The sequence below is a fragment of the Triticum dicoccoides genome, chromosome 6A, assembly GCF_002162155.2.
Source record: "Triticum dicoccoides isolate Atlit2015 ecotype Zavitan chromosome 6A, WEW_v2.0, whole genome shotgun sequence".
Classification (NCBI taxonomy): Eukaryota; Viridiplantae; Streptophyta; class Magnoliopsida; order Poales; family Poaceae; genus Triticum; species Triticum dicoccoides.
Window position 1 is genome coordinate 358,668,171 of NC_041390.1, and position 14,152 is coordinate 358,682,322.

Sequence of the window (14,152 nt, forward strand, 5' to 3'; positions counted from 1 at the left end):
CATTTATCTGGGCCCAAACTACAACTTTGAAAAACGCGCATTTTTCCTAAATTCAAATAAAAAAAGTACCGAAGAACTCCGAAATAAAACTTATTTGATTTTTTATTAAATCCTCAATATTTCTATATTTTGGGAAAGTCATTTTATTCCCTCTCTCATATTTTTGTAATAGAAATAATTGATGATAAAATAAATAAAATCAAATGATCCTGTTTACATAATTTGAGAAAACTCAAATATGTAAATAACGAAATCCCCAACTCTCTCCGTGGGTCCTTGAGTTGCGTAAGATTTTTTAGGATCAAAACCAAAAGCAAAATAAAATATGATATACATGATGACCTATTGTATAACATTCCAAATTGAAAATTTGGGATGTTACACTTGAATCACAAGTTATGGCTTTTTAAATTTTTATTAAGCCTAAATAAATGCACGCATTTGTCATTTCTTTACTGATTTGTGCAAAGTAGGGAGCGTTCGATGGGATGAGAAACACATACTTTCTTTTTTTTATAGTGTAATGATGACACAAAATACTAATTGTCTTTTTTCTAGTGTGAGTTTTTTTATTGTGTACCGCATGAACTCGTGCAGCCCAATTAGTGCAGCTGCACTATTACGGATTTGCTATTTTACAGTTGACTGTTTTTCAATTCGCGAACATTCAAATCGCTGGCCGTCCGCTGTTGCGTGGAGATTCGCGCCTGGCTGTCTGGTCTTTGGGCTTGTTTTTTCTATCGGGTCCGTTTTTTTGTCCCAGCCCGTTACCGCTCCGCGCCCCTCCCCTTCGCCCCTTCCGGTTTTTGTCCTATTTGAATTCTGGGCGTGGTTTTCCCTTTTCATTTGAGCGGTACTATAGCGACAAGGGAGAGAGGAGATAGCGAGGCAGAGAGAGGAACACGCGCTCGGGCGGCGGAGGCGATTCCTTTCTGTTCATGTCGATTCTCAAATCCCCCACCCGTGGAGCTTGATTCCTTTCCAATTTCTCTTTGATTCTCGCCTCCTGCGGTTGGTTGGTCTCTCATTTTCTCTCGCGAGCGCATGTTTTTTGTTCATTTCTCGGTGTATAGGTTCCAGATCTAGGAGGTCAGTTTGCTGATGTGATTTTGTTAGGGTTCGTGGTAGGTGTGTGTTGTGTTCCAGGGCCGTGGTGCTGTAGATTCATGGTAGGTGCTTGTAGTTTTTGTGGTTCGTTATGGTTCACGTTGTCCCGCCATAGTTCCTTGTCTGCTTCGTGTTGTCCGCCATTGAGTTCTTCCTCTGCTCGTGGTAGGTTCATGCGTGACTAGTTTGTGATTCAGATAGATGTATGGATCAGTTTTGTGTTGGTAGGTGGTTCGCTTGATTGCTGGCAGATGGGTGTTTGCCCTCCTCTGGCCGTGTTGGTTCTAGGGTCTGTATATGTTTGGATTTCGGTAGGTTTATATGTAGTTAGGTTCCTCCTATGCCCTCTGTTGCAGGTCCCCTTTTGTCCTGCAAGTGCATATGTTCCTCGTAGTTTAGATGTACTTAGGTTCCTCCTAGTTGCCTGGGGGTGTTTTTTATGTGCTTCTGCAATGTATTCTTTTTAAGCTTTCTGCAATGCCCCTGGTAACTGTGTATCTGATGCAGGTTTGTATCTTTTGGTTGTGCCGAGTGTTGATGTGTAACCCTAGAGTTTCAGTGGCATACATTAGAATTACTGTGTATTTTTTGCCTGAGTCTTACTTGCTAATCCCCTCAGTTTCAGTGTAATATACCATGCAAATTGCATTGTAGTTACTATGTAATTCAGCCCATACAGCCCATAGTTTCAGTGTTTTTTCACTCTAGAATTACTAGGTTTTTATTGTGTATTTTTTGTGTCAGACTTACTGTGTAATCCCCATAGTTTCGATGTAATATACTATGCAAATTGCACGGTAGTTACTATGTAATTCAGCCTATAGTTTCAGTGTTTCTCTCTCTCTAGAATTAGTAGTTTTTACTGTGTATTTTGCCACATTTTTACTGTGTAATTCATCATGTAGTTTCAGTGTAATTTACTGTGTAACTCATCATGTAGTTTCAGTGTAATTTTACTATAGAATTACTATGTATCTTTGTAGTTGTCAGTGTAATTCAATATAGAATTACTGTGTAATTCATCCTGCAGTTTCAGTGTAATTCAATATAGAATTTACTGTGTAATTTCATCATGCAGTTTCAGTGTAATTCAATATAGAATTTACTGTGTAATTCATCTTTGTAGTTGTAATTCATCTTTGTAGTTGTCGGGTGTAATTCAATATAGACTTACTGTGTAACTCATGTTGTAGTGTTACTGTGTAATTTGCCCAAGAATTACTGTGTAATTCATCTTGTAGCTTCAATGGAATTAATCTGTATTTATTTTTCCCAATAACTATTGTGTAATTCATCATGTAGTTTCAATGTAATTTGTCCTTAGTTCCAGTGTAATTTACACGAGTTACTGTGTATTTTTAATGTTTTTAGCTATGTAATCCCTGACACATTTATATGGCCCCTGATTCTAGTGTAATTTCCCCTAGAATTATGATGGTTTACATTGTATCTACAGTGTATATTCCCCCATTTTTGCAGTGTATTTACATTGATTTCAGTTATGTAATTCCTGAATTTTGGCTTCTTTTTATTTATTTTCATTAATTCCCCACTTGTTGCACTTCATAGTTATTCTGGTCACCTCATTGTTCCTCTTTTTGCTTGTTGTTCTTGATGCTGCTAGTGCTGCCACTGAGAATCCAGCGATTTTGGAGTAGAAGTTGATATATTCCTGGCCTTCTTCCTTTGTTTTGAATTGCATGCCTAGGTGTGGCTTGAAGTTGCTGCTAGTGTTCATCAAATTGCCTTCTGATGCAGCCTCTTGTTCATTTTGCAGGAATCTTTCAGTGTCTTCTTCGTCAAGGTATTCGTTGTCATCTTGTTCATGTGAGTGGTCTGTTTTTGGCCTTTCTCTTTCTTCATTATTCTGGCAAGTGTTGTGTGCTTGTGTTGCTGCTGAACTAGGGTCATCCTCAGTTACCTGCATTTTTTAGCATTTCGCCTCATTCATAATTTTCTTACTAGTTTTCAACTTTTATGATATGTATCTTACTGAAATTTTGTCTTCATGTACCCACTTGTTCCAAGTTCATGGTGCCAAACAGGTCTGCATGCCACGGGTTATGCTCTTCTGCACCTTCTTCATTTCGTGTAGCTTCGTTTTCCAGTTCTTCAAATGTCTGCACAAGAATACTAAAGTTGTAAATTTCTCTCTTACTTTTGTGTATTCATGAATTTTTCTCCATTTCATTAGTCTTACTGTAGAATGTACTGATGGGTTGTTTGCTGTTTTGTGTTTTGTTACCGGACTCCTCCACTCTCAGTTGTGTTGTACCATTAGCCGAATGTACCTGTATGCGACATGTTTTTAAACCAGAATTCTTGATGTAATAGTAATACTGAAATAATAGTAATACTAAAAATAGTTTTTAATGAATTGCAAATGGGGAAGCTAAGTAATCAAATCGTCTTCAGCTGAGACTTATGGGGGTTAGTTTCTTACCTTGTATATAATGCCTGACTGTAGGAACGCAGTAAATGAAAATGACTCTTGCAATGTATTTGTGTGTGAGTTTTTCTTTTTCATGTACTGATCATTCTCATGCAAGTGTTTTGCTACTGATTTTGGTACTCACATTTAGGATGATATCTTCCTGTGACATTGATAGTAGATCATCTTTTGTTATTGTTCTTGTCGTGCTCCCAATCTGCATTTTTGGAAAAGGAATGTCAGTAAGAGTACAATTAGTAGTAGTATCTTAACAGTGTAAATACAATAGGTTTCTACCGATGTAAGTTTTGATGCATTCTTACATTGATACACTAAAATTTATATGCAATTTTCCACTGTATTTTTCTATGTAATTTCCACTGTAATTTCTATGCAATTTGCACTGGGAATTACTCCCTCCGTCCCATAATGTAAGACGTTTTCCGACACTACACTAGTGTCAAAAAGCGTCTTACATCATAGGACGGAGGGAGTACTATGTAATTACTAGGGGATTTTGCACTGTAATCCTTGGTCTGTTTTAGCCAGTTTCAGTGTAATTCTTGGTGTGCTACTGTTCATTCCAGAGTCAATCCAGGCACTATGTGTGCTTGCAGTGTAAATTATACAACTATCCAAGTTCTATCTACTGCTAGTGACGAATTATTTCCAGAGTATATAGTTCTTGTCTACTGATTGTTTCTTAAGCTGTATGTAGTTTCTCTGACGCATTTGTTTTGTGGATTTTTCTTGTAAGAGAGGTGAAGCGGGTGAAGAGTTGAAGTACTAGGGGGTAGCAGTAGTTTTTGTGCCTGACCTTTTGATTTTCCTGAGATTTCCCCAATTGCCTAGTTGTTGTTCTTCCTTCACGCTTGTCTCTAGGTAAACCTCCACCTTCCTCTCCAGATTCATCCCTCTCTCTCATGGCTGCCTGCCTTATCTGATTTTGAACTGCTCGTTGTTCTTCTTCCCACCCTTCTTCCATGGCCATCGGCCTGATTTGTTTCTTCCTTTTGTGATGTGTGTTAGGTGAGCTCTATGATGTTATGTAGGAGGGGCTGGAGATTTCCGTGAGTAGCAAGTTCATGGCGAGCTGTTTGCTGTGGTCCAGCGGTGCAGCGAGGATTGGTGGTGGTGTGGTTTAGTTGAAACCGGGTCAGGGTTCTGCCTGACCCGTTTATCCCGAAATAAAAGGAATTATGCAGTGTCCGGTTGGGGGCTTTTGGGACAAACAGTTGTGAATGTTACTGAATTGTAAAACAGTCAAATGTCAAATAGACAGTCCCAGCCGTTGGCCTGGTGACCGGTGACTGTAAAGAAAAATAGGCTGGCCGGTGGCCGCCTGGGAGCCCAGCCGTTGTTTTCCTTTTCTCCCTGTTCGTTTTTAGCTCTTGGAGTCGCTTCTCCTCCCAGCCCGATCTGCGCCGCCGCCGCCCATATTCGCTGGACCCGCCTGAACTCCTCTCTCGTTCTTGCTCTTCCTAGTTCAGTTCGCTGCCGCTGCCGCTCCGGCCCCGCGACCTCGGCCTCCCCAGTATCTGACGCCGAATCGCGATCTGTTCATACCCATCTCGTGCCAATTATGTGTTAAATTCAGGTGGATTGGAAATAGCTGTCTGTTTGGGCGTATACCTCTCTGCTCCTGCTCTCGCGGTGTTAGGTTAGGCTGGGGAGGTCCTCCGACAATATTCTCGCGAGCAATTTGGTATCACCGGTTGGATCAGCAGAGAGGAGCGCGTGTTTTTGTTAGTCGGGAATCCACTGTCAGTAGCATTACTTCTCTTTGATCAGGTTGCTAGGTGGCTGGGAGTGGGACTGGTGCTTGTTTTTCGTTGGCTTTCCTTTAAGCTCGTTTGTTTTAGCTTACTGTATCTTGTGATATGTGCTGAGGCCGGCAGTTGGTTCATGGGATGGGAGACCAAGACACAACAGGATAGCTCATAGCATCTAGGAATGTTACAGTTCACTGGGGTTAGAGATTTTGGTGCCAGTTAGGGACTCTGTAAGTGCATTTTGGTTTGGCCATGTCTTCTTGTACTTCCCCAGATCCACCGGACTATTGCTCCGCTGTATCGCCTGAGCTTAAACTATACCAGGCCTTCATCTTCTCTGTGCCAGTTTTCTTCACATTCGTCTTGCTTCTCTTCTTCTACTTGTTCTACCTGTGGCGGCGCAGAGCGAATTGGCATGTGCCAGTTTTCTTCACATTCGTCTTGCTTCTCTTCTTCTACTTGTTCTACTTGTTCTATAAGTTGGCCATTTATGTTCCCCCCATGCATGCTTTTCTTAAATATACTTGGTGTATTGCAAATCTTATTGTTTGATTTATCTTTATTTGAACATATCTGCATTTATAGTTGGAGTGTGGCATAAATAAGGAGATGCGTGAGATGTTGCCAGTTGTGATCTTCAAGGAGAGCTTCTTGATCAGGAAACACAGTCAGTGATCCGCTCCTTGTCTCCTTAATGCAGTTAATATAGTGGTGTACACTTGTACTAGACCGTATCTCATCAATTAACAATCACTTGTTACGCTTTTTGTCTCAAATGTGTTAGAGACTGTTTGGTTCCTAGCCACACCTTAAGTTTGGCCAAGTTAGGTGTGTGTTTGGTTATAGCCACACCTAAGGCAAGAATCTTTTTGTGAGCAATAAGCCCCACATATCATACACACACAAAATGTCGCAAGATTCCCTAAGGCAAGCCAAAGTGTGGCTAAGAATTTGAGCACCTCAAGTTAGGCAAGTGTGACAAAAATAATGTGGCAAAGATAGTCACAAACCCAAGAGGCACTTATAGTCTTTCCTTATGATATGTTTGTGAAAATAAGGTTTTCTAAAAAATGTTGTATGTACTGACAGTACTATCAATATATGGTTTAATGATGATTTGAAGTTGAACTTTCTATTGAATCTGTCCTTTTAGTAGCTTATAAGAATTAGCTCTGTAGTGGACACATGTGTTCTTAATCAAGGCTGCTAGAGTCTGCATCTTTATGCCGCTAATCCGTGTATGCACTTAAGTGCGAGCTAGCCAGTTGTGAACCACTAGCAAGGCACTCATGGACGGTGCATATTCGGAAATTTGTTGAACATGAGAAATCAACGCTGGTACTGCAATAAATAGAGATCCTTCAGTTGGCACAAGGTTGATAACCCTAATTAATGGTTATACTAGATTACTAGTACGATAGAAGGAAGCTAGGGAAAGGAAGGATGTGGGTTTCCAGCTTTCCATAACAAGTAGTGGGAGTGCTACTAATATGTAATATGCCCTATGAAGTGTTTATGGACTAGCTTCTTTAGAAACAAATCCGTGGACATCTCTACGCTTGGGAACGTAGCGTAATTAAAATGCATGATGTCATTTATTAAAACTTTCAAGTGATGTAAAAGATTTTGTTGTTCTGTTGTCATTGAAGAAAAGTAGAGTTACATGGGTGTGCATAAATAGTGTACTATCAAGAGTGACAGGATGCACCCACTTCTATTGCAATCAAATGAAAGTAGCTACATAAGAATTCAAATACTGGCTGCTGCTAACATGCACGGTACGGTCTATTTCTAACCAACATAAGTACAAGCTTTCCAAGCTATGGCCAAAGTCCTGAAAGAAAGTCCTGCATGAATCATATGAAAGTAGGAAGACCCGACTTCTAAGAATTTTCAACAAATATGTCATTTCCGCTTGAATAAATCAAGGCTTTCAACATTCAAAAATAAATCAAGGCTTTCCAAGGCTTATTTTATCCGCCTGAAGCTGTATGAAGGACAGTAGTATGTTACTTGCAGTAACCGCAGTAGCAGAAAGGCATCTTTCCCCTAGGCTTTGTTGTTTGGCATGCATGTGTAATTTCCATCACTACTTCTGCCAAAGTATTCTCCATCCCTAGTGTGTTAGCCAACAATGATATCCACTCCTGCTGCAATTTTACACCGCATTCTTCTTTTAGTTAGCTATATTTTGCTGAACAGTAAACATTCTTGCCAGGTGCTCGATCTGCTTAGCAGACTATCAAGCAGATGAGCGGCTTCAGAGAATACCACCTTGTGGTCACACCTTCCATATCGATTGCATTGACCACTGGTTTTCTAAGAACACTACTTGCCCTCTTTGCCGAGTATCGCTCCTGACTGCCCCCAGAGCTGCCAGCGTCGCTCCAACCGATCTGGAAACACAAGCCATCGAAGAGGACTGCTCTTCAAATGCGCAGCATCATGTGGGCCTTAGAGATGAGCACACGCGACCGGAGGATCAGGCAGTGGACGGCAGGATCAGTGACGGCCCATCACAGCAGACTAACGTGGAAGCATCAGTTGTTGTAGTCATCGCGACTCAAACAGCAGGGTCTCCAAGTTCTTGCCACTTGTCTGACGTGTAAGCAAAAGAAATAAGGCTTTTTACTGTCTTGCTGTATGTTTAGCTGCTGTTAGAAGGATTAATAAGAGGCGCACAAAGATCTGCATCAATGGTAAACTGACTCTAGAGGTGGGAAAAAGGTCTAATCTTGTACTGGAAATAGAAGAATAGAGGTTTTTTGTTTTGTCTTGGTTGCGGGACCACAAATGATATTGGAGACGTTCTTTTCGTGTTACTGCTCCTATCCATATTAATTGTCATTGATCTAGTACAACCTATTAATATGGATCGGAGGGAGTAAACTTCTGTTCATGGGAAAATGTAGTGGTACATACACTTTACATCACAATCTCGACCTTGAATTGGATCATTTTTTTTAGATGAACAGGGAGGCTCACCTCCCCGGTTCCATTACTCAGAATGAAACCAAAACTCGTCATCCAATTTTACAGCAGCTCACTTAGAGGAGCAGTTCGTCCTTAAAAGAGCACTAGGAGAAAAAAAAGTAAACCGGAATACAGATCTATTATAGATCGAAGCGGCACACAGGCCTGAACTAGAACAGTAAACTATCAGACTGAAATCTCTGGAGATGTGCCCTCTCCCATCGTTGCAGACCTCCTCAACTTGAAAGGCGGTGTTGTAGCCGCTTGAGGGGACCAGCAGGCAAGGGTCGAGACCGGGCTGCTCAGCCTGCTTTTGTCCATCGAGGCTCCCTGCTTCTTTGGGGAATGGAAGTTCCAGTCATCTTCAGAGATCTTCAGCCTGCCCCATTGGTTCACGACCCCATCTCTTGAGTAACATTTCAGCATCAGCCACTCGTTATTCTCAGTGGTTGCTGCGAGAGGGCTGTTAGCGCTGTCAGGAAAACCTCCAGACGAGCCCTGCCACCCTTTGGGGCCAAGATCGCCCAAAACTTGAGGGGTCTGAGGATTAGTCTCCACACCTGTGAAATCGAAGTCCAAATGGTGTTGTTAAAGATGATAGAGTTCCTATACTTCCACAAACACCACAGGACTGCTGAAGAAACTATATTTAAAGCAACATTCTTCTTGTTAGAGATTCAGAATTCGGCTACAGATCCAAACCTTGTTCCTATCTGGACCTGGAAGTGGTCAGTCACAAATGATCAGATGTTTTTTGCTACAATGCAATCAAAAAACAAGTGAGAGTTGGTTTCTTTATCAGTGCAGAAGACACAATCAAGGGGTTTAATGATGTGCCTTTTCCTCAGATTGTCTCTGGTCATCAGTTTGTTATAAGAGAACAACCATAAGAAAATGTGGATTTTTGGGGGTACCCGAAGTTTCCATACCGCAGGGATGAAAATTGGCTGCACCTCACGGAAATTGATGACTTGATACAGAGAGCTTGAAGAGTAAACCCCTTTACTTTCAAGCTGCCATATCAGTGCATTTGTATCCTCACAGAGGGGAATGCTCTTAGCACACTCAACTAGGTGATACCATTGCTCCATGAGTTTGTCATCAAAGTTCCTTCTGAAAGTTAACTGGAGGGTTTCCCCATCCCATACCTCTTTAATAGTTTTAGTTTGCTCATTACAAATTAAGTAAACATGCCAAAATTGAGTAGCTAGAGGGGAAGTCCCAAACCAAGTATCTTCCCAGAACCTAACTTTCTCTCCCTTGCCAACCTTCCATCTAAATCCAAACTTCAGATTCTAGATGATGGATAAGAATCCTTTCCAAAATCTAGAAAGTTTGGGTGGGGTTGACAGCAAACAGGTTTGGTTTCCCAGACAAATATTTTTGCTCTATAATGGATTTCCAAGGTTTCTCTCTGATGTAGGGTAGAACCCTAATCGCCCGATCTTTCACGAAAGGAGCGGATCCCGCGATGAACACGAAGAACACAAGGGGAAAACGAGGAGAAACATAAGGGAAAACACGGGAGAAACACTAAACCGACACAAGAAAGTCACACATGTGCTAGATCCTCGGATACATAAGAGTTCACACGGTACACGATCAACTAGGGACGATACGAGGGTAGCCGGTTGTAACACCCCGGATGTCATTTACCTTATATGTATCCCAACTCTTGCCGTTTCCGGCGCTAAGTTATTTTATTTCCTCGGGTTCGGGTTTTTGTCTCCGTGTGTTGTTGCCTTTGTCATGCATCTCATATCATGTCATCATGTGCATTGCATTTGCATACGTGTTTGTCTCATGCATCCGAGCATTTTCCTCGTTCCGTTTTGCATTCCGGCGCTCCTATCTCCTCCGGTGGTCCTTTCTACCTCTTTTCGTGTGTTGGGCTTAAACATTTCCGGATTGGACCGAGACTTGTCATGTGGCCTTGGTTTACTACCGGTAGACCGCCTGTCAAGTTTCGTGCCATTTGGACTTCGTTTGATACTCCAACGATTAACCGAGGGACCGAGAAGGCCTCGTGTGTGTTGCAGCCCAACACCCCTCCAAAGTGGCCCAAAACCCTCCCCATCATCTCGGTCGTTCGATCACGATCGCGTGGCCGAAAACCGCACTCCATTTGGAGCTTCCTAGCTCCCTCTATGCCTATATATAGATCCTCTCCCGAAATTTTCGGGTCTTCTTCCCCCAAACCCTAGAAATCTCCTCCTCGCGCCGCCGGACGAGATCCGGTCGGGCCGGACATGTCCGCCGCCCGCGCCACCGCGCCCAGCCTGTAACCGCGCGCCATGTGGCACCCGTTCCCGCCGCCGCCGCCAAGGCCCGCCGGGCCCAAGACCGGCCCTCTCCGCCCCTGCGACCGGGCCCCGCCTCCTCTTCCCGAGCGCCACCCGCGCCCGAGAGGCCCTCACCGCGCCGCCGTCTTCGTCCCGTGCGCCGCCCGCCTCCGCCACGCACCTCGCCGGCCGGAGCCGAGCTCCGTCCCGCGCTGGCCGCACCTCGCCGCCCCCACCGCGGCTACCTTGCCGCCGACGTCCGCCGCCATCAGCGCCGCCTCCTCGCCCCGGCAAGCCGGCGCCGCCCTGACGAGCCCCTCCACGTCGGTGAGCTCCCTCAGCTCCGGTCGCCGCGCTACCATCCTCGCCGATGAACCTCGGTGTGCGCGCCACCGCGATCCAGATCCGAGCTACAGTGAAACCCTAGAGGGTTGACTTTTTCCCTCTCCCTAGTATTTTTTTTGCATTCTTGCTCATGCCGTAACTCCGCACCCGTAGCTCCGATTTGCGCGTGTAGCATATCAAAATGTTCGTCTCAGAGAGTACATCATTTAATCTCATTGCATCATTTTCATTTGAGCTCATCTTAATGCCCGAAATGCTGTTGGAAGAGGGCTATTTAGTTAAATTGTCAGATCTGTTTCATCAAATAGCTATTTGTCATTTTTGCAATGATTTATGTGTGCATGATATGCTCCTGAGCTCTACATGAGTTTTGTTATATGCCATGCCATCTTTATAGAGGTGCTTACTATGTATTTTTGTGATACGTGTGGTGACTAGGACAAACTTGCAAAGTAGTGCATTCGTCAATGCTGATTTCAGGGACTTAGAATTTCACTAAGTCCTTGATCTGTTTTAGTCAATATGCCATATGTTCATGTTGTTTCCTAGTGATCCGTGCCTCTTTTGAGGATGATTAGTAAAGATGATTTGTTAATATTGTGGTGCTCTATCCATCCATGTCTTTGTTTGCATTTATGGAGCACCCTACCTTGAGTCAATCGAGCTCTACTTTTGCTATTTCGTGAATCCTGGCAGATTGTTGTCTTGTGAGCGATTTTGCCGAGGATGTTGCTAGTGATCCGTGCATGCTATGTTGTTGTTCTTGCCATGTCTAGCTTCTATGATATATATTCTTGATGGGTGTATGCTTAGTTTGGTCATGCCTTGCTCTGTAGTGAGTGCATCGAGCTCGTAAACATGCCTACTCGTTAACAGATTTGCATGCTCCAGTTTTTCACTAAGTCTGTAATCTGATTATGTTTTTGCCATGTTCACATGTTTGCAATTGTATTTTCCGATCCCTTTTGGCTCAAGGTCACTAAGGGACTTTTGTTAAGTGCTTGGAGTAGCTCCATTTCATGCCTTGCTTTGCCATGTTAAGTTCCTGTAGCATATAGTTTTCATGCTCCAAAGTGTGCTACCTGATGTTAAATTACAGACTTGTGTTAATTTCACTAAGTCTGAAATCTGTTATCGTTTGCATTTTTGCCATGCTTGTTTGAACCTATTAATTGATGAATTGGCCGTAGCTCATTGTTCATCTTTTGTCAAGCATCATGAATGGATCCCTGCCATGTATTTTGTTGTCATGTTTGAGTGCTGTAGCATAATTATCTTGATGCATTTAGATGGCTACTTGCTGTTTATCGCAGACCGGTGCCATATTTGTTTTGCTTGCCATTTTCAAACCGTGCATCCGATTCCGGTGATCTTTATATCGATTTCAACCGAAATCACCTCACATTTCCAGTGGAACCCTTGGATTTCCAAGTTGAGGCCAGGTTTAATCATTCCTTGTCAAATCTTGCATATGCATCACATATCGCATCCCGCATAGCATACCATGTTTGCATCTTGTTTGTTTAAGCTTTGCATGTGGTTCATTGTGTTCCTTTTGCTTGTTTGTCTTGTTTGGGTAGAGCCGGGAGACGAGTTCACTAACGAGGAGCCCGTTGAGTTTGCTTACGAGGATCAAGTCAACTCTGACAACTTTGCAGGCAAGATGATCATACCCTCGAAATCACTTCTATCTTTGATTGCTAGATGCTCGCTCTTTTGCTATGCCTATGCTATGATGCCTACCACTTGCTTATCATGCCTCCCAAATTGCCATGTCAAACCTCTAACCCACCATGTCCTAGCAAACCTTTGATTGGCTATGTTACCGCTTTGCTCAGCCCCTCTTATAGCGTTGCTAGTGCAGGTGAAGTTTGGAGATCGTTCCTTGTTGGAACATTGTTTATTGTTGGGATATCACCATATCTTGTTATCTTAATGCATCTATATACTTGGTAAAGGGTGGAAGGCTCGGCCTTTTGCCTAGTGTTTTGTTCCACTCTTGCCGCCCTAGTTTTCGTCATATCGGTGTTATGTTCCCGGATTTTGCTTTTCTTACGCGGTTGGGTTATAATGGGAACCCCTTGACAGTTCGCCTTGAATAAAACTCTTCCAGCAATGCCCGACATTGGTTTTACCATTTGCCACCTAGCCTTTTCCCTTGGGTTTCGCAGACTCAAGGGTCATCTTTATTTTAACCCCCCGGGCCAGTGCTTCTCTAAGTGTTGGTCCAACCGAGCGATGTCCGGGGCTACCAGGGGCAACTCTGGGCTGGCCTACCCGACGTCTTGCTCATCCGGTGTGCCTTGAGAATGAGATATGTGCAGCTCCTATCGGGATTTGTCGGCACATCTAGGTGGTGTTGTTGGTTTAGTTTTATCCTTGTCGAGGATGCCTTGTAGAACCAGGATGCCGAGTCTGATCAGAATGTCTCGGGAGAAGGAATATCCTTCGTTGACCGTGAGAGCTTGTGATTGGCTAAGTTGGGACTCCCCTGCAGGGATTTGAACTTTCAAAAGTCGTGCCCACGGTTATGGGCAGATGGGAATTTGTTAATGTCCGATTGTAGATAACATGAACCTTAACTTAATTAAAATGAATCAACCGCGTGTGTAACCGTGATGGTCTCTTCTCGGCGGAGTCCGGGAAGTGAACACGGTGTTGGAGTAATGTTTGACGTAGGTTGTTCTATAGTTCTTCGTTCGTGCTTTGCCTTCTCTTCTCGCTCTCTTTTGCGAACAGGTTAGCCACCATATATGCTAGTCGCTTGCTGCAGCTCCACATATTACCTTGCCTTACCTATAAGCTTAAATAGTCTTGATCGCGAGGGTGCGAGATCGCCGAGTCCCCGTGACTCACAGATTACTTCCAAACCAGATGTAGGGACCGACGATACCGTTCCAGATGATGCGCTTGAGCTCAAGTGGGAGTTCGATGAAGCCTCTCATTGTTACTATGTGTCTTTCCCAGATGATCAGTAGTGGTGCCCAGTTGGGGCAATCAGGGACCATGTTGCTTGTTGGGGTTGATCTTTTATTTTGGTACCGTGGTCGGACCATGAGTGTATTTGATGATTGTAATGTTATTCATGTATTTTGTGTGACGTGGCGAGTGTAAGCCAACTATGTACCTTTTCCCCTATTATCTATTTTACATGGGTTGTTGTGAAGATTACCTTACTTGCGACATTTCTTTCAATGCGATTATGCCTCTAAGTCGTGCTTCGACATGTAGGAGATATAGCC

The 14,152-nt window shown here is 43.3% G+C and overlaps 1 protein-coding gene across 1 annotated transcript; it reads left to right on the forward strand.

The window, feature by feature from the left end:
- The first annotated feature begins 820 nt into the window (after positions 1 to 820).
- LOC119315869 (RING-H2 finger protein ATL7-like) lies at positions 821 to 8,132 on the forward strand. The gene is made up of 4 exons (XM_037590325.1): positions 821 to 1,015; positions 2,885 to 5,856; positions 5,896 to 5,981; positions 7,529 to 8,132. The coding sequence occupies exons 2-4, from the start codon at positions 5,563 to 5,565 to the stop codon at positions 7,917 to 7,919; spliced, it is 771 nt and encodes a 256-aa protein (XP_037446222.1). The 5' UTR covers positions 821 to 1,015; positions 2,885 to 5,562; the 3' UTR covers positions 7,920 to 8,132.
- The last annotated feature ends 6,020 nt before the right edge of the window (positions 8,133 to 14,152 follow it).

Excerpts from the sequence above, each read along its gene's own strand:
- LOC119315869 (XM_037590325.1), top strand. The coding sequence starts at position 5,563 with ATGTCTTCTTGTACTTCCCCAGATCCACCGGACTATTGCTCCGCTGTA. Across the intron at positions 5,857-5,895 it reads GGTGTATTGCAAATCTTATT|TTGGAGTGTGGCATAAATAA; the intron begins GTTTGATTTATC and ends CTGCATTTATAG. Across the intron at positions 5,982-7,528 it reads TTGATCAGGAAACACAGTCA|GTGCTCGATCTGCTTAGCAG; the intron begins GTGATCCGCTCC and ends CATTCTTGCCAG.